Genomic DNA, 20,414 nt, shown 5'->3' on the forward strand with positions numbered 1-20,414 from the left:
GATAACCATGTGCACAAATATTCCTTGAGTCTTCACAACTAAAAATTTCCTGTTTGTTCCTAACCACTTTTAATAGTTGCTCTGGAGTAGAGTAAGATAGCAATATTCAAGATTGTAGGCCAGGGGTGTCAAACTCAATTTCATTGAGGGCCACATCAGCATTATGGTTGCCCTCGGGGGGGGGGTTGTGGCCAAGTGGGTGTGGCCAGCTCAATGCTGCTCACTCAGCGCAGCTTACTCGAATGAAAGAAAGTTGGCAGCAGTGCCCCTGAGGGGCAGGCAGGGTGGCAAAAACAGTTTTTAGCGCTCAGCTCTACTATACCAGCAAATCAAGCAACCGCACCAGGGTTACCCTTGTAGGTAGGTGCACTTGAAGTAGGCAGAGTGCCACTCAACCTGGTTCCCAGAGGGCCAACTTTCCCCTTTGGCCTCGAGGCCCCTGAAAAAGCCCTAGTGGGGTGGGGCCGGATATTGGCTCATTGCAGGCACCCCGATGAGCATTGTATAGCCGTAAGATAGGTAGTCCTCGTTTAGCAACAGTACAGTTACAACAGTGGTGACAAAGTAACTTGGCAGCCAATCCTTGCATTTAGAACTTTTTCAGGTTTGTGTGGCAAATGGCAGCTGAAGTAAGATCCTAAGTCAGTTGCAGTTTCACTGAGTGACTGCATTGCTTAACAACCGAGTAGGTGGTCCCAATTGTGGTTGGTAAATGAGAACTACCTGTATTTCTATGTCCTTTTTGGTGGGGTAGAAGGCTTCAAATTCAGGAAACCTTCCTAAAAAAGGACCAGAGTTACTTTCCCCAGGCTAGGAGTGCCCCTGAAGTACACACACTTAAACAGCAATTCAACACATAATCTCACTTCTGTACCCATGCCAGCTTTTCAAAACTACACCGGCAGCAGGGGATCCCACTTCAGTTTCCATTTTACAGCTTTACCCTGTGCAGCAGAAACCCAGCAGCTGCAAAATTACTCATAACACAGCCTGGAATTAAAGGATTCTGCCCTCGGCAGCGATAGTAGGCAGTTGAAACAATCAGTGAAGGTCTTCCATAATTTTATGTTATACCACCGTTTACCACAAATTTTGAGTGGAGATTCTAGTTCCAACAAAATGGGCTGGCTCAGGAAGATCTCTTGTGACTTCAGGCATATGCCCAGAATCTCATTTTCTGTGAGCTGAACATTCTTGCCTGGACGTGATCCTTGCACTTCAAGCGCCCAGCACAGGAGCCCGTGCTTGAAAGAAGCCCGGCAGAGGAGCTGGAGCGGCTCCGCTGCTGGGGGCGTGTCTCAGCTGGGCCTTGCAGGATCCGGGCTAGGCGCCTCTGCTCGCCCTCAGCAGCGCCCGGCAAAGTAGCTCGCACACAAAACAAGCCCAGCAGAGGAGCTGGAGTGGCGAGCAGAGGCGCCCGGCCTGGATCCTGCAAGGCCGTGGCCAAGACGCGCCCCCAGTAGCGGAGCCGCTACAGCTCCTCTGCCGGGCTTCTTTCACGCACGGGCTCCTCTGCTGGGCTTTTGTGTGCGAGCTACTTTGCCGGGCGCTGCTGAGGGCAAGCAGAGGCGCCCGGCCCGGATCCTGCAAGGCCCGGCCGAGATGCGCCCCCAGCAGCACCAGGCAAAGTAGCTCGCACACGAAACAACCCCGGCAGAGGAGCCCATGCGTGAAAGAAGCCCGGCAGAGGAGCTGAAGCGGCTCCGCTGCTGGGGGTGTGTCTCGGCCGGGGCCTTGCAGGATCCGGGCCGGGCACCTCTGCTCACCCTCAGCAGCAGCCAGCAAAGTAGCTCGCAAGCGAAAGAAGCCCAGCAGAGGAGCCGGAGCGGCTCCGCTGCTGGGGGCATGTCTCGGCTGGGGCCTTGCAGGATCTGGGCCAGGTGCCTCTGCTCGCCCTCAGCAGCACCCAGCAAAGTAGCTCGCACACAAAAGAAGCCCGGCAGAGGAGCCGGAGCGGCTCCTCTGCTGGGGGCGCGTCTTGACCGGGGTCTTGCAGGATCTGGGCTGGGCGCCTCTGCTCGCCCCCAGCAGCTCCAGGCAAAGTAGCTCGCATGCGAAACAAGCCCAGCAGAGGAGCCATCTGTGGCTCTTTCTCTGGCCACCTCAAGTCTGCCTTCCTGCCTGGGCACCTCTCCCCCTCACTGGCTGGGTGTTGCTCGTCCTCCCCCCCCGGCATCCCACCTTACTCTCTCCTACCTCCAAGGTGGTGGGCGCCGGACCTTTGTAATTTCTGGGAGAGTTGTGCGGGCCGGATTCAATCATGTGGCGGGCCATTTGTGGCCCACGGGCCTTGTGTTTGGCATGTCTGTTGTAGGTGAATGAAGGATGGGCAGAATGTAGGGTGCTTGCCTTAGGCTGCTAAGAGTGTGATTCTACTAGTACAAGATAATTTTGGACCTAAACCATTTTACAAATTGAACTACTAAATTATTCTCGTTTTTTAATTCCAAGAGCCAGTTTGATATAGTGGGTAAAGCATTAGGCTAGAAATTGGGAGATTATGAGTCCTAGTTCTGTCTTGGGCACAAAGCCAGCTGAGTGACCTCAGGCCAATCATTCTCTCTCAACCCTAGAAAGAAGGCAATGGCAAACTACTTTTGAAAGATTGCCAAGAAAAAAAATGGAGCATCTAGTCCAGGAGCCAATTTGGTGTAGTGGTTGAGGCATCAGGCTAGAAACTGGGAAATCGTGAGTCCTAGTTTTGCCTTAGACACAAATCCAGATGAGTGATTTTCAGCCAATAATTCTATTTCGGCACTAGGAAGAAGGTAATGGCAAACCATTTTTGAAAATGTTGCCAAGAAATTGAAGGCAGCATCGGCTGGCACTGATCTGAAGGCATAAAACCCAACTAGTCCAGCAGTATCCAGGAGTTAAAACTAACTCAAAGGCACAAAAAAAGAGATTAAAACTAAGAGTATACTATATTTAAAAGATAAAACAATCGAAGTGCAGCATCTATTGAATAAGCAAGTAATAGAAAATGTTAACTTCTTAAATATAGATGCTTTGTTTAAAAGATGAGATTAAAATTGATGCATTGGCAAATATCCTTTGCTTTGCTTTGACTGCAATCAGATTGTATCTAATTAAAACTTTACTTAAACCTCTGATCTATGAATAAATAAAATTGTTCTCGATGGAAAAAAAATCTTAAATTTATGTCAACTATCTTTGAAGAATGAAAACAGCATTTGGATGATCTGGAAATAGAGGCGATTTCCATCACCCCATTACCATGACCAGATAAGCCCTGATACAGTTATGATAAATCACCGATGACCTCTGAGGAACAATTTGGATAATTTAGATGCCTAAATTCCAAGGAAGGGGATAGATTGCTGGTTAAGGTTGTCTCCTGTTACCTGTCCTTGCTCCTGTTGGAACAAATGAATAAGTAACCCCTTGGATCCTGGAGATGGTCAAGGCCTCCTTGTAGGAGGGAAAATTACCAGCACTCTTAAAGGAAGCTGTAGTGTGTCCTTTCTAAAAAGACCATCCCTGGAGGTTTGTTTGTTTGTTTATTAACTTTATTTGCCAACCATCTCATTTTGAAGTGACTGGGTTGCTTACAGAACAAAGTAAAATAGTTACAAGAAGGGAGCTAGATGGGAGGGGATAATTTAATCCAGTTTCACTTTTTAAAGGATTGTTATTGAGACAGTAGTGACAGAAGGCAACAACATCCTAGAAGATGATTATATGAATCTTCACTCAGGTTCAGTTTTGACTTCATAGAGACTGCATCGGTAATTTTCTTGGATCAAGATCCAGAAGAGGGTAATATTCCCCTCTTGGTTCTTTTAGATCTCTTGCACTTTTGGTACCATTGAATATGACCTACAGAAATTGGAGACTGGAAACACTGTTTTGTAATGGTTCCATTCCCTCAGTGGGTAATTTTGGGGGCGAGAGAGGGGGAGATCATCATGGTGGCTTCTGCAATGTGGATACAACAGGAATTGGTCTTGTGTTCAATAGCTACATGAAACTGTTGGGATGTGTCATTTTTAGAATGTAATACAGGTGGTCCTTTAGTGACCATTTAAAGTTACAACAGCACTGAAAAAAGTGACATGCTCATTCTTCATGCTTATGACCATTGCAGCATCCCCATGATTACATGATTTATATTTGAATGTTTGACTACTGATGGTTGCAGTATTCTGGGGTCACGTGATCACCTTTTGCAACCTTCTGATAAGCAAAGTCAATGGGGAAACCAGATTTACTTAACAACCGCGTTACTCATTTAACAATTGCAATGATTCAGTGAACAAATGTGACAAGAAAAGTCATAAAATGGGGCAAAAGTCACAACAATTTTCTCAGCAGCATAAATTTTGGGTTCAATTGTCAAGGACTACCCATATTATTGGTATGCTGATGATACTAAATTAATGTGATTCCATGCCAGCCAGTGGACCCGGCAGCTGAGTCTGGGGAATCAGAAGAGAAGGAGGGCCTGGAGAGCCATCAGAGTCAGAGGAAGGCTTTGATGAGCTCCAGGACTTACAATCTGATGAAGTGCTCAGGCTGAGACCCAGCTGTGCTGGCAAGCTGAGTCAGATTCTGAAGACTCACAGTTGGGAGACAGCATAGATGCTCGCAAACGCCAACAGGCAACAAGAGTAGGAGAGAGGGAGGCAATGGGGAGGCTCCAAGGGCGGAGGAGAAGTGTCGGATTCAGAGACCAGTCATAGCAGGGTGTCCCAAAATGTCTTGTCTGCCTATGCAGAGTTTATTATATTTATACAGTTTTAACAAGCAGGAAATAACACACAGCAAAAGCATTGTTTATTGGTGTACTCCCTAGTCAATCTTAGAGAACATCCAAACATCCCAGCCAGGGCAGAGTCTCTCATATCTAGCTGGTTCCTGGAAGTCCTTGGCAGTGCTTTTGTCCAGTTTCAGCTGGTATACTAATTGCAACTTTACCTTTACCTAGCTATTGTACCTCATGCTCTGGTTGTCACTTAGACTACTATAATGAGCTTTATACGAAGCTGGTTTTAAAAGACAACCAAAAAATTGTAGTCCAGAATGTAACAGCTTGCATGCTAGTTGACTGTCAGCACCAGGAACATATAACCCCAATAAGATAACCTTTATTGTCATTTTTTTACTGTGGGCACAACAGCACACATCAAAAATGAAATTTAGTTGCCCGCTCTCAAAGTGAAACACATACATGACACATACCTAAACATACTATATACAATATATGTATAGTCCCACATCCCTACATATACATAACCAGTGTTTTTTTTGTAAAAGAAAAAGGTGCCGGAACTCACACATGTCATACAACCCACCTTGCCTACCCTACAAGATTCCATCCAAAACAGGTGCCGGAACTCAATTCTGAGCGTTTTATGACAAAAAAAAGCCCTGGATAGATAGATGATAGATAGATACAAATATTAAATACTGTCGTTGAATATATAATGGAAGGAGAAAGCTTGAGAGTTCACAAGGTTAATGCTGTATGGAATGAAACTATGGCTGAATCTGGATGTTCTGCTATGGATACCATGAAACTTCCTCCCAGAAGGTAAGAAGGAAAACAGGTCATGAAGAGGATGTGTAGTATCCCAGATAATCTTTTTTTAAAGGTATGTTTTATTAATTTTTTAACATAAGCACCTTAATATTCAGTAGACAGTGTGTTGTCTGGGTTTACATTTAACAAACATTCACTAACAGTTAAATTCTATGATCTATAATCCACATGATAGCTTTACTTGATTTCCTCTTTTCCCCCATAGTGTTCTCTTTTACCAACCTTAAGTTAATACAATTCTTATTGTTTTAATAAATTAAAATTAAATATAAAAGTTTTCTAATATTTCTACAAATAATAAGCACATCAATATAATATTCCTTTTCTATCTAGTCATTCTGGTTGTTTCATCATATATCTTGTTTACAGTTCTTGTTTACATTTTTTTACCCCACAATGTTCTAAACATTTTTACTGGTTAATATTTTCTCAGAGTTAATTACATTTAAATATTTAAATCTATTTTTTCTCATGTAAACCAACCCAATACTTTTACCCAGGGCTTTTTTTCTCATAGAACACTCAGAATGGAGTTCTGGCACCTTTTTGGATGGATTTTTTTTCAACTTTTGCACAAGCTGTGCTACTCCCTCTATTGGCTTTTGAAAGCCAACAGGAATTGCTGCTGAGTGCGCCAAAAGACCCGGCCGGCAAACGTTTCACATGCAAGTTGTCTGCAATGAAGGCGAGTTGGCAGGAACTTTGCACCCCTCCCTGCTGCCCAACTATACCATCTCCTAGTTGTAAGTAAGAGAGGACCAGGAGTGGGAGGTGGGGAGCAGCACTTAATTCTGCCCTGCCGAAAAAGCGGTGTCCATGTGCACTCCTGCCTCATGCTCACCCGTGTCAGCAAGGCTCTTCATGCTGTGCTGCAGCATGGAGAGCCTGGCACCAAAGCACGGAAAATATGTGCGCACCTGCCTCGTGCTAACCTCATGTCAGCCAGGCTGACCACAAGTCAGAAGGAGAAAACATAGTGGCAAAGAAACCCCCTCTTCAAATAACTCGCATTTATCAAGTCCACCCTGCCCTCTGTGAGACCCTTGGCCCAATCGGGAGGTGAGGCCTGGTGGACATGATTTCCCTCTCCACCTCTTTTTAACGGTAGTCCTGAAGATACCGGGAGGAGACAGGAGTGGCAAAGCTACGGTGCTGAGGGAGCCATGGGGCATGCTCTACAGTGTGGTGGAGGCGGCACTGGGCACTGTTGTGATTCAGGGTCAGCCTGTGGGTTCGGCAGTTGGGTCGGACGACTCAGAGGAGGAGGGGGTGTTGAAGACCTTGCTGAGGGGGTTGAAGATCTTGCTGATGAGAGCCCTCAGCCAGGCCCCTCCCACCTGGTCACGACGGAGACCCAGCTGTGTGAGCCTGACAGCGTGGATGAAGATGACCCACAGCTGGCCCTGTTGAAGGACGCCCGACGCAGGAGGCAGTCAATCAGGAGTAAACAGAGGAAGGCAATGGGGCACTTCGGAAGGAGGCAGAGAAGCCACGCCCTGAACTGTATAAAAGTGGAATGCATGGGAGGGCTGGTTTGCTGAAGGCAACCGCTTGATTAGTTCCTGTTTCATAGCTCCTGTTTCATGGTTGGTGTCTTGTTTTGCTCTGTTTTATCTTAATAAATTTGGCAGGCTTAATTCCAGGCTCTTGCCGTTTGTAAAGGGGTTGTCCCTGCCTTTTCTGCAGGGCTGGTAGCAGGCTGGTACAGAACAGGCATGGAGGTGACACTCATGGGGTGTGGCAGGCAGCTGACCTTCCATGGGCCAGGCCAGCTGGTGGCCTACCCGGTGCTGGACCTGCGCCGCCACCTCACCCTATGCACCTATGTGGCTGCCCTGGAGCACCTGGCCTGCAACACCTGCTGCCACCTCAGCCTGCCTGCCACCCACACCCTCAAGCTGCCCCGCACCAGCATCTGGCTCGGTGACTACAAGCTTGGCGCCACTGGTGTGCATTGTGGCTCATGCTGTGGGAGCTGTGGGGCCCACTCTACATGGTAGGGCTATGTGGGGTGGGCATAGGTGGCACTGGTGGGGCTGCTGCAGGTGCTGGGCACGGAGGTGGCACGTGTGGGACGCGGCGGGCAGCTGACCTTCCATGGGCCGGGCCAGCTGGTGGCCTACACAGTGCTGGACCTGCGCTGTCACCTTCTCGCCCTGCGCACCTGAAGCGCCTGGCCCTCAACGCCTGCTGCCACCTATGCCTGCCCGCCACCCTCGCCCTCCCACCGCCCTCACCCTCCCACCGCCCCATACCAGCATCTGGCTCAGCTACTGCAAGCTCTGCGCCATCGGTGTGCAGTGCGGGAGACAAATCAACTCGCATGGATTCGCCATGAACTGCTGCACTGGCCTGGAGGGGCTGGAGGTCATCTCCATCAGCCAGGAACTGTGTCTCATGGCTATTATTTTAGTGGTTATCTGGATTCTTGCAAATTTTGTACATCTATCTGAAGTAGTAATCTTAAGCATTTTTTTCATAAATTACTTAAGGATATGCAACTATATTTTCTCATATTTATCTAATGTTACTTTTGCATCTACTTTTTTCAATCCATTTTCTTTCTGTCATTAATTCCCCAAAAATAAGAAATGTAAATTGTAAGCTCCTCATAGCACAGTTCTATATCATTGTTAAAATACACTAGGCAATTATGGACATATTCATATTCATAAATAGATTGAATTGTAATACTATTCTGGATCCAAGCCATTGTACTTTAATTAATCTCTTGATAAGACTTCTATGATCTAGATAAGCAGATGTCCTTAACATTAACAGCTCTCTCCAGATAGTTGAACTCGTGGAAAACACCTTTTATCATATAGAAATACCTTTATTGCACGTACAGTAGAGTCGAATACTGTAGGTGGGGTGCATTAAAATGACGTTTGTACAGCATTTCCAAGATATTTCCAAGGTATCTCCAAGGTCAGAAAATGGTAATATTCCCAACGTCTGCACATGTCTGCTGTTGTCACATGTTAGCTGGTCAATGGAGAATGGGATTCTCTCCAGGGACAAAGGAGGAGGAAGTCCATCCCAGAAAGGGGAGGGAAGAGGAAATACATCATAGGGAAGGAGGGTCTGACTGCCCACATTGTAATTTCTCCAAAACAGCCACGTGGTGGCAGCACAAATACTTTCCCCCTCACCTAAGCCTGTTCTCTTGTGTGTATAATTTGAACATAGCCAGGCCATTTTTTATCAGCAGTTGTAAAGAAATAGAAATAAAATGTTTAACTTATGTATTAATAACAATTTCTTTGTAATTCATTATCTTGTCAGTGACATGACTCCATCAATTAAACACATATATGTTGAAGGCAGTATATGCACTTGTATTAGACATCTATTATCTCCCACTGCTAGTCCTTCCAAAAGGAACTCAATATATGTCATACTATAGATGCAAAAGTTGTCTCCTCTATTAAAGTGCAACACATCATTTTCCAAGTAGACAAAAAAAAATATTCCATCTTTACTATACGCACCTGCATTATATAAACATGGGGGAGCTATCCCACAATTTTTCACCCCATGGCAGCCTACTATGGTGTCTTCATGATAAATTTGATAAAACAGAACTTAGTGTTCTAAGTTCATCATGAACTAAGTCTGATGAAAATAACTATTTTGGCAGGGATGAATTAATAGCATGCATTTTGGGTTATAGGAGCATCTCATTCACTTGAACTAATGTGATCATATCTTTAAAATGGTATGTACAAGCCATCAATAATGTGGTTGCTAATATAGGTAGGTCCGGCGTATGAGCTGTTTGTATTTAAGGAGATGCTCAAAACAAATTCTAGTTTATTTGGTGAATGCCTGAAAGATGCATTACTTTATCTAAGCCAAAAACAGATGAAAAAACTAAAGGCAATTATGAATTAAACTTGGCTCAAATCTCAAAGATTTGCCAGACGAGAATTGGACAAAACTTTGGAATTTACTACGAACATTTGCCTTAAATACAGTAAATTAAATTTATGTTAAGAATTGAATATATAGTTTTTAATTATATAAATAAATATATAAATAGAAGATTAACAAGATGAGAGTTCCGGCACCTTTTTTTTTTTAGAAAAAAAGCACTGCTTTTACCTTTCTTAAGAAATAAATAAGACTAAAAAGAGAAAGAGGAAGAAGAAAAAGAAGGATAAAATAAAAAGATAGTATGCTACTTAAAATCCCTATTTCCTATAAGCCAGGGGTGTCAAACTGCCAGCCCACAGGCCAGATGCGTCATCCAGAAGCCACGCTCACTCCATTGCTGGCAATAGCAAAACTGTCCCAATACGTTGTGGGACGTCACGTGATGTTGCGAGTTTGACATGTCTGCTATAAGCATACTTATTTCCAAAATTTTTCATTCTTTTTTGCCATAATTGAAAATGTATTTAATCTTGAAATATTCCATTTAATGAATCTAATCCTCTAGTCTTTTAGCTCTTAGTCAAAATATTTTTAATCCCTTTATAATTTTCTTAAAGTCAATCACCTTTAGATATCTAAAACCTTTCATTATATAGGCCATTCCAGAGTTGTCACAGATAATCTTACAGACCCTACTCAAGCAACTCTTCTGTGCTATGTCTTGGATGGGAGAGAGGGAATTTAGGGTGTGTTCACTTATATATTTCATATTCCAACTGGAATCAGTCCAATTCCTTACATCCTTTAATAATAAGTAACTTTTGGTCCCATATTTCCAAGAGAAGCTAGAAGATGCACATCTCTGATGTTACGAACATACTGTTAGTTTTACATATTTTGTTACATAAAATGAAAGCTACTGACAGTTGTTAGGTTGTAAGGAGCATAACTGCAAGGACTCCAGGCAGTCACCAGGTGTCAACACTGACTTGAAGATACCTCCCACACACAAAAAAAATTAAAAGGTGGAACATTAAATAAAAAAGGGACTGAGATAAAAATGAAGTTTTTCTAATTTCTCACTAGCATTTAAACTGAAAGGTTGCTTCAAGTAAAACTACATTTTTATACTACTGTCTTGCTTTTAAAAAGCATTTGTGGGGAGGGGGGCTTGAGAAACTTACTCTTGATTAGTTGTGGAAATCTTGCCCAATATTCTGGTTATTGCCTCTCTTAAAAGTGCAACATCAAATCTGTGTCTGTCACTGGAACCAGAGATGAACTCTTCCGAGCTTTTGGACTCATGTTGGAGCTCATCTGCAGGTAACTTCTCTATACTGGAATATGTGCTTTGGGCTATTCTGTGAGACGTGTATATTCTGAGACATGTATATTTGCCGTCATTCTATTAAAAGTAGTACTTACACTCATACAGAGCACTAGTACCAGTGCACTCTGATTAGATTGAAAATGTTTAAATGCCATCTGTCATAGAAATTAAGCCACCAAAACTGTTTTCATAGTAATAAACATTATTTCTGTAACACTAATTGTTTTGATAGAAGCAGAAGTGTGCTTTTATGCTATACTAGACAACCCATATCCCATTCAATCATTGTTTCAAAGATATTTCCTTACCTAAACAGAATGACCATGTGTGGGCAAAAAAGCAAAAACAGATCCCATGTGTGGGATCTGAAGTGACTTCCTGCTGGCTTTCCCAATAATTTTTTTCATGGGAATCTAGCAGGGAGCATCAGAAATCTTCCTTCCTTCCTTCCTTCCTTCCCTCCCTTCCCTGCCATTCTGTCACAAATTTCCTTACTTGCCTATCTCCCTCCCTAGAATTCCTGCTAGCTTCTCATTTATATTTCTTTTGGGAAGCTTGCAGAAAGTCGGTGCGAAGTCAGCAGGAAGTTGTAAGTGTAAAGCCAGCTGGCAGGTTAGTGGCTGCCATTAAAAGAGGGAGGGAGCAAGGTAGCACATAGGGTTGCAGGTCAGAAAGAGGTGCCACCTCTTTCTGGGAAGTGTGTGTGGGTATGTGCCAGAAATGTGCAGGTCAGGGTGGTACATGAATGGGCAGCATAGGTAAGAAAAGAGTGCCCTGGGGTGCAGTATAGGTGCTGTGCAGACCAGGGAGGGTGACCAGTACAGCAGCAGAAGTGAAGAAGTGTCCCAGGGGTATATAAATGGCTGTGTGGGTCAAATAGGGCATGTGGGGGCTGCATGGGTCAAGAAGAATGTATGGGGGGGATCATGAATGTGTGAGAAGTACCATATAGGTTGGGGAGGGCATTGGGAAGGGTTAGCATGGGAAGGGTACCTGGGGGTGCTTGGGAGTGTGCAAGAGGTGCCTTGGAAGTTAGGGACATGTAGGGGGTGGGCCCAAACAGTGCTGTGTTAGTTGGGAAAGGCACATGGAGGGGGCAGCACACGGAGTTAGCATGGGCTGGAAAGAATGTTAGAGGTTCCTTCTTGCCTGTTCTTTCATCATCCCTCTCTTTCCCTTTCCAGCAGACAGGTAAGTGGGAGCAACTGGGTGGATGAGGGAGTAATGGATTGGGAGACTAGCTGGGAAACTGTCACAAAAGTTTGAAAATGAAAATCACATGACCCCAGAAGCAGCCAGTAACACTGAAGCAGCAACAAAATTTCATTCCCTCAAGTCATTAGTCCCAAATTGTGGACACACTTCCACTGCCTTGGTGGAGCAAGGTGTGTGTGTGAAAGCACTAATAAGCAGGCATATACATAGAATGAAGGCTACTGCTAAGCTTGTAAGCCGCCCTGAGTCTTCGGAGAAGGGCGGGATATAAATGGAATTAAAATAAAAATAAATAAATAAATATGTTAGTTAGCCCATTTGAAGTATCTTGGTTTAAACGTAGTTGCCTATGATGCATCATTCTGTCCAGTTAAAGATCACAAGAGTCATATTTTAGTAGTATATAGATATAAGTATCAGTTAAGTGAACACACACAAAATGTACATTTTGTCTGAATTGTATTTTATATTTTCCAACAACTATAAGTAACACCTCTGACTTATTTTGTAGACTTCATAAAATGGATTACGGTATTTATAAAAAGTGTTTTTATGCTTCTAAACACGTAGGAATACAGCATCTAAATTGTGTTTTTAAGTAAGTTACTGAAAGAATTAGATGGTCTTCTGATGGAACCACCATGATGATCCTGGAGAGATGGCTAGGGAATTGTTTGAAAACTGGTAAAAAGAAAACTTCAGCATTCAATAGTCCAGTCAGTCATTCTAGAGCAGGTAATTAAAAAGAACTGTGTGTGCCTGGAAAAGTGTAATTACCAGAAATCATATATCTAATTTTATCATCTCATCTTTATTTCAGTTAAGCATTATTTGACAAAGCACCCCGTGATTTCGATTCGTAAGCAGTTAAGCGTGGGCAAAAAATCGCATCAGCTGATACCTAACTAGTTCACAAATCGGTGCAAAAGTGGGCCATCCATAGTTCTTTCTCACACCGGAAAGATGTATCAAAAATGCGAGTCCTAGATTCGTTTTTTTCCCAAGGCTCCTTCGTCAGGACAACTTAGTTCCCTCCTTATCTCCCGTTCAGAGATAAGGAGGAAAAAAAAATAGGTTTCATCCCTTTTGATTCAATTCTCCCCCATTTGAGCGGGGGTTGGGGGAAGAGAAACAAACAAAATAAATAAGAACACGCTCCACTCCGCGCTGCTGGCCGTTGTGATGTCACAACGGATCGAAGAGTTTGAAGGCTCCACCTTTCCACGGCGATCGCCTTTGCTGACTTAGTTCTTCGCCTTCCCTTCTTCCTTTTATTCCCTCCTTGTGCGCTTTATCCCCGCCCCTTTCCCACCCACCCTGCCCCTCCCCCGGCGCGAGACAGCACGCGCGCGACAGCTGTGACGGTGTTAACCGGGCCCTCGAAAACTGACTCTCTTAATCGGCCCCTCCTCGTCGGGAACCCTAGTTTGTTGTTTGTTTGTGTGTTTTTTTCCCGCGCGCGCGCTACGCGCGGCCTCTCCCTTCCTCCCCGCCGTAGGGCGGTGGCGGTTGAACCACCCCTTGAGGTGTATGAACGACGCCGCCCCCGGAGGCCGCTGTTCAGGCGGGGGGGCGCTTCCCCTCCAGCCTCAGCCCCCGTGGGGCGGCCCAGGCTCGCAGCAGCACGGAGCTTCTCTCAGTTTCGCTCCGCTCTCTCAGCGCCCCGCTTCTCTCCCTACTGCTGCCCAGCAGGGAACAGAGGGAGAGGAGTGCGCCGGGCAGTGCGGCGGCTCCTCCTTCTCGGCATGTCAGCGGCTGCCTCGCAGCCACCATCTCGGGGTGCGGAGAAGAGTAATGGTGGGGCCTGGTTACTGGAAGAGAACCCTCGGGAGCCCTTCCTGCTTCCTTCCGGCCAAGTAACCGAAGCTTCCCGGGAAAGCGGCTCCGCCGAGGGCTTGCGGTTGCAACGGCAGCAAGAGGACAACGACGACAAGTGGCAACGGGGGAGGCCGCAGCCGGGTCATGTGGTCGAGGCACCGCCGCCGAGAGAGAATCCCTGGACGCGTTGGAAGCCTCCCCCCAACTCCGGTAGTAGTTTATCTCCTTCCAACGCTTCCTCGGGCGGCGAGTTAACTCCGCAGGGTGAGAAAGGCCGCTGCAGGTGGCGGGGATGGGGAGGGGGGGGGGGTCGGCGGCGGCGTTAGGTGGGAGAAGTTGTCAAATTGCGTAGCAGCGCTGCTTTTTTTTTTTTTTTCCTTTCTTAAGCTTAGGGGTGTCGACGGCGTTTCTCTCAAGTTTCTTTAAAGCTCCTCCTCCCTTCGCCTTTTAATATTGAACGCGAGGAAAAGGCGCGGGGCGTTTGTCAAAGCCGACCTGAAGAAATTTTGCCGTTCGAAGTTAACGCACGCGGTCAGATTAGGAAAGTGAGCCTGAAGGGGTGTGGCGTATTTGGGAGTTAGACGAGACGGAAGATTGGAAGGTCTAACTGGAAAGAAAACCGCTAGAGCAGGGGTCTTCAAACTTGGCCCTTTTATGACTTGTGGACTTCAACTCCCAGAATTCCTCAGCCAGCTTTGCTGGCTGAGGAATTCTGGGAGTTGAAGTCCACAAGTCATAAAAGGGCCAAGTTTGAAGACCCCTGCGCTAGAGTTTGTACTTGAGGTTTGGAGGTCTTTGGAAAGCAGCGATCGTCTGCTTAAGTGTTTTTAAACATTTCAAGAGAACCGAACACGCACACATTTTTAATGGGGGAACAGCTTGAGCTTTTTCTTTTTTTTTTAAAAAAAAGAGAATATTGCGATCCAACGCGGTTTTAAGAATATTTGAGATTTCTTCTGACGTTTCATATATTAACAAACCTTAATGATATCCGAGCTTAGTGGCAGGTGGCGATGTATTACAATCATTATTGCAGTCACACTAATTTCATCCCATTTCAATATTTGGTGGTGTAGGCTCAAGGTTGACTCAGCCTTCCATCCTTCCGAGGTAGGTAAAATGAGGACCCAGATTGTTGGGGGCAATTAAGCTGACTTTGTAATAATGCCGCTTGGGGGTGTGTGTGAAAGCCCTAATAAGCAGGCATATACATAGGATGAAGGCTATTGCTAAGCACATTGGTTTGTGCTTAAATTGTAAGCCACCCTGAGTCTTTGGCGGGATATAAATGGATTAAAATAAAAATAAAAAATAAAAATAGTCACTGAGGCAAAGGGTAATGGAATGCTTATCTGAACTTTAATTCAAACTTTAACCATATGTACTGAATGTATTCATTAGCAACAGAGTGAATCAGCTTGCAAAATATTTTTTTAAGGTTTGGAGGAATATTGATATTCTGCGTGAAGCTTAAGAAAATACTTGGAACTATAAATAACTTGATTGTAGATGATGGCTGAGCCAGTAATTATAATAAAGTATGCTTAAGGTTTTGGAATAACTGAAGTCTCTTCTAGTTATCCTGAGTCATAGAAGCTTGCTGAGTGATTTTGAGCTAGCCGTTGTATAGGTTCTATATTTTATTTTGGGGTGATATATGTTCCTTGATTTATTTGGTATTAAGATAGAATGTTTCTAGTTCCTCTTGTATTATAAAGCTACACATTTTTATGGAAATCTAGAATTCTGATTAAACCATTAGGAATTTAGTTCAACCCCTGCACTGCACAGGAAAAAAAAATCAATTAAACCATACTGAAGAGGTGGTTTTCCAGAGACGGAAAGCCTAGGCCCTACAGCCTCCACTGTTGTGAAAATCTAAGAGGTAGGAAATTTTTCCTGACATTTAAATAAAATCTAAGCAGCTCCAGTTTATGTAAAGTATGGCCACGTAGTTTCTGATTATTTTTCCTATGGCACCTTTTTATGTCCCTTACTACTGACGTGTCTTCCTTTGGTTTTTTTTCTTTATATTGAATATCCCAATTTCCTTCTGTCTCCCCATAGAGTATATTCTCAAATCTGTATCTTTGTCACCCTCTTCTGAGTCTATTCTGACTTATCGTTCTGGAAATGAGGTACTCAGTCAGTACCTCAAATGTTTTGCTGATGCAGAGTAAGGAAAAGATTTCATGTGTCTTTCATACAGTATTCTTGCAGTCCAGAATTGCATTAGATTTCCTAGTGTTTATCTCATCCTGCTAGTTCATGTTCAGCTTCCTGTGAATACCTGCACCCAAAATTATCTGCTGATGCAGTTCTTTACTTCCAAGCTATAAATCCTTTATTTTTGTGGTCCTTTTCCCTGTTGAAAAACATTGTATTCTTCTCAATCTAGTTTTCCAATCTGTCCAGATTAAATTACAATCTCTTTCTATCATCCTAGATATTGGCCAAATGTCTCAATGTAATTGTATCCACAAATTTGATGAGCAGCTCACCAATCCTGTTATCCAGGTCATTAATAAAATAAGACTAAGACTGATTCCTGTGAGATCCCACCGGTGACGGCTATCCAAGTTGATGCTGACTTTATGTGCAATTTAGTCAGCCAGTTGTGAATCTGTCTGAAGTGTTGCTCAAACTACCTAACAAGTTATCACTGAGGTCATGTGGAGTCTTGTCCAAAATTTTATGAAATCCAGGTAATGTATATCCACAGCATTCCTCTTATCTATGGACTACTTAGCCTGACATAAGAGATTTGTCCCACGTTATCTATTTTTGACAGTGCCATGTTTTTACTAGCAACACTGTTTTTGAGATGCTTATAAGTGGCTTGATCTATTATTGCCTGTTCTGATATATTTCCAGGATTGATGTTAGGCTCACTATAATTATTGGGATCCTCTTTTTTTCCCTTATTGCAAAGGTGGACTATATTTATCGTTCTTCAGTTTTCTGGCATCTTTCAACTTTTCTAGTAGGAGTCCCCAAATAAAATTATCAGAGATCCTAACTGCTCTTCAACCAGCTCTTCTTTTAGTATTCTGGCATGTATTTAATGTGACCTACGTATTGAAGGCATTCAAATTAGTATAAGATCTTTTACTACATCCTTACAGATCTGCATCTTCTCCTGTTATGTTTATCTCTGCTACTCAATCATTTGCTTTGAATATAAACATAAAGACAGATGATAATTGAGTTCTTTTGCTTTCTCTTGATAATCTACTTTCTTGATTTGCAGTAAGCAGTGAGCCCACACACCTTTATTTTCCTTGTTTTAGTGTATTTCTAGAATCCCTTATTACTGGTTTTGCTGTCTTTAGCTAGCCTAAGTTCATTTTCTGCCTTCATTCCTACATTTCTGAGTAGAAACTTTGTAGACTTATCCTTCCATTTCTAATAAGCTTTCTTTTATAGTCTCAGTTTCTTCTGCAGCTGCCTCTTCAACCATTTTGGCTCATTAGATATTTCCTAATTTTCTTTTAGTGACTAGGAAAGCCTTTGCATTACTTCATGCTGTACTCCAGTTGCACCCTTTCCTGAATCAGGAGTCCCTCTGCTCAGTCACTTATGCCCTGGTCCTCTCACACTTGAATTATTGCAATGCACTCTACATCAGACTATCCTTGAACATTCAGAAGCTACAATTGGTGCAGAGTGCAGTGGCGTGGGCAGTTCTTAGAGCCCATAGAGCAGGGGTGTCAAACTGCTGGCCTGCGGGCTGGTTTCATCATACCAAAGGCACGCCCATGCCTTTGCCGGCAATGCAAAAAGAGTTGCGATATGTCACAACACGTGACATGGCGAGTTTGACACCCATGCTGTAGAGTGTCCCATGTTACACCTCTGTTCCGTGAGCTTCAAGGGCTGCCTGTTTGCCTTCCATGTGCAATCCAAGGTGTTGGTAATCACCTTTAAAGCCCTGCATGGCATGGGTTCAAGCTGTCTGAGGAACAATCTCATCCCAGTGGAACTGGCCAGCTCCATCCATGTCAGCAGAAGGGAGATGCTACGGGCCCCATAGGTCAAGGAATTTTGACTGGTGGGGTCCAGGTGAAGAGCCTCTTCTGCTGTGATGCCTGCCCCTTGATGTAAGAACCGTTCCCACCCTTCTGACCTTCTGTAAGGGACTGCAGACCTGACTCTGCTTGTTGGGCCCCAATGGGATGTATCATGCTGGAGGTGGTTGACAGAAGATCCCCCCCTACCTCACGACATATCCTGCTTCTTTCTTCCTCCCCATATTGTGCCATTGTAATTTATTACTGTTATTAGGAATATTTATTGTTTCATGGTTTATTGTTCATGGTTTTATTGGCTTTTAATGTTTGTAAGCCACCCAGGGTCGCCTCAAAGTGAAATGAGTGGCAAACAAATCAAATAAATAACACAAAGTTGCACAAAGGCCCTCCTGGCCTTTGCTGCCACTCATTCCCCAAACAGGAGGTATGAGTTTAACCATCACTACTACCACCTCTGAGTCGCATAAAGGTTCTGTTAGGAATAGGGATAGGGATAGGGATAGAAAAGAGACATTGGAGGTCTTCTAGTCCAGCCCCCTGCTCAAGCAGAAGCTTAGACCATTTCAGACAAGTGACTGTCTAGTCTCTTCTTAAAATGTCCAGTGATAGAGTGCCCCCTGTGGTACATTGGCACCTGGCAGGTGGTATGCGACCATCCTAGAAAAGTGGTAGCGGGGGGAGGGAATGAGCTGAACCGGTGGCAGCACCACACAACCCTGAGCGAGAGATGGCTGGAGCTGCAGGGCTGTCAGGGCTCAGTAGAAGTGCCAGGATCAGCGCTTCTTCAGGGCTTTCAGGGCTCAGTGGAAGCACCAGGATCAGCGCCAGGCTCCAGCTGGAGCTCGGCACTGATCCTGGCGCTTCTGAGCCCAGAAGAAGCACTGATCAGCTGGAATGTTGCAGCATCTCTAGGGTCTTGTGATTTACATTCAGATGCTTGGCAACGGATTCATATTTATGACGGTCACAGTGTCCCAGGGTCATGTGAAGTGACCAAAACCTGCTGCAACCACCCAGCAGACGGGAATGAAAACCAAACACTCCCCACCCCACCCCACCCCCGCTGCCAATCCTCAACAGAAATGCTCACAACAATGAAAACCTCGGACAGGAGGAAGAGCACCGCCGGGCAGGCAGGCATGTGTCTTGCTCGGCTGTGGCTTGGGGGACACTTTTTCAGTGCCATTGTAACTTCAAACAGTCACTAAGCGAACTGTTGTAAGTTGAGGACTACCTGTACATCACTTTTTTCCTTTTTTGTTTTTTTGGGTCATCAAGTTTTTGACACCTTGCTAGGTGACTGGTGGTACTCAGATGTTGCCATATCCTAAAAGTGGTACAATGGGTGAAAAGGTTGAAAAGCTCTGTACTAGGTTGTATATCATTTTCTTCTCTTTGTTTTTTCACTTTATAAGCTAGCCATCTTCCTGGTTTATTTACATTTTCAAAAAAATTCTGTTTTGCTCTTTTTATCTGCTGTGTCACTTTCTGAGTCCAATAGATTTAGTTTATGTTTTATTATTTCCATTTCTCTTTTCAAAGTCCTTTTCTGCGGATTTTTTTGTAGTTCTGATTCTAACCTTCCAAATGTTTCTTTTAATAGTACCGTAGTTTCCGGCGTATAAGACGACTTTTTAACCCATGAAAATCTTCTCAAAAGTCAGGGGTCAGGGGTCGTCTTATACGCCGGGTGCTGAAACTTTAGGGACAGGGCTGGCTGGAAAACCTGGAGCGGATCTTCCATTTAGTCTGCGCAAGGAAAGCGGGACCAATTGGAGTAGAAGCTGCAGTCTGTGATTTTTTACAGGCTGGGGTCTGGGCGTCTTTCCTTCTAAAGTTGAAGAGCAGCTGTAGGCAGGTGGGGAATGCAAGAACAACTTGAAAGGCAGGTGGGGAATGCTGTAGTCAGAGCAGCTGCTTAGCTCTAAGGACACATTTGACTCAGGAACTGGGCGGGCTGGCTGGAAAACCTGGAGCGGATCTCCCATTTGGTCTTTTTTTTTAAATCCCATTTATATCCCGCCCTTCTCCGAAGACTCGGCGGCTTACAATTTAAAGCACAAATCAATGTGCTTAGCAATAGCCTTCATTCTATGTATATGCCTGCTTACTAGAGCTTTCACCCCCTCCCCCACAAGCAGCATTATTACAAAGTCAGCTTATTGCTCCCAACAATCTGAGTCCTCATTTTACCTACCTCGGAAGGATGGAAGGCTGACTCAACCTTGAGCCTGGTGGGATGAGAACCTGCACTAATTGCAGGCAGCTGGTGTTACTTAAGGCTCTGCGCAGGGAAAGCTTTAGAGTGAATTAGGAAAAGTGAAAAAGTGAATTAGGAAAATAGGAAACGGTTGCTGGAATTGGGTATGTGTAGTTTAACGAAGAGAAGGGTGAGGGGTGACATGATAGCAGTGATCCAATATCTCAGGGGCTGCCACAAAGAAGAGGGAGCCAAGCTATTCTCCAAAGCACCTGAAAGCAGGACAAGAAGCAATGGATGGAAACTAGTCAAGGAGAGAAGCAACCTAGAACTAAGGAGAAACTTCCTGACAGTTAGAACAATTAACCAGTGGAACAA

General features: G+C 44.4%; 1 protein-coding gene across 7 annotated transcripts in view; it reads left to right on the forward strand.

Moving 5' to 3' along the window:
- Positions 1–13,334: 13,334 nt before the first annotated feature.
- LARP1B (La ribonucleoprotein 1B) overlaps positions 13,335–20,414 on the forward strand; it is a 103,740-nt gene continuing 96,660 nt past the window's right edge. For 6 of the 7 annotated variants that reach the window (XR_014493027.1, XM_083367314.1, XM_083367312.1 and 3 more), the window contains exon 1: positions 13,335–14,069. Coding sequence is in view for 6 of the 7 variants with exons in the window: in XM_083367314.1 (XP_083223440.1) it covers positions 13,733–14,069 (337 nt within the window). In the remaining variant the exon portion in view is untranslated. The remainder of the gene's footprint in view (positions 14,070–20,414) is intronic. The other variant, XM_083367311.1, reaches the window with a different exon arrangement.

This window comes from Vipera ursinii (assembly GCF_947247035.1).
Source record: "Vipera ursinii genome assembly, chromosome: 7".
In the NCBI taxonomy this organism is placed as follows: domain Eukaryota; kingdom Metazoa; phylum Chordata; class Lepidosauria; order Squamata; family Viperidae; genus Vipera; species Vipera ursinii.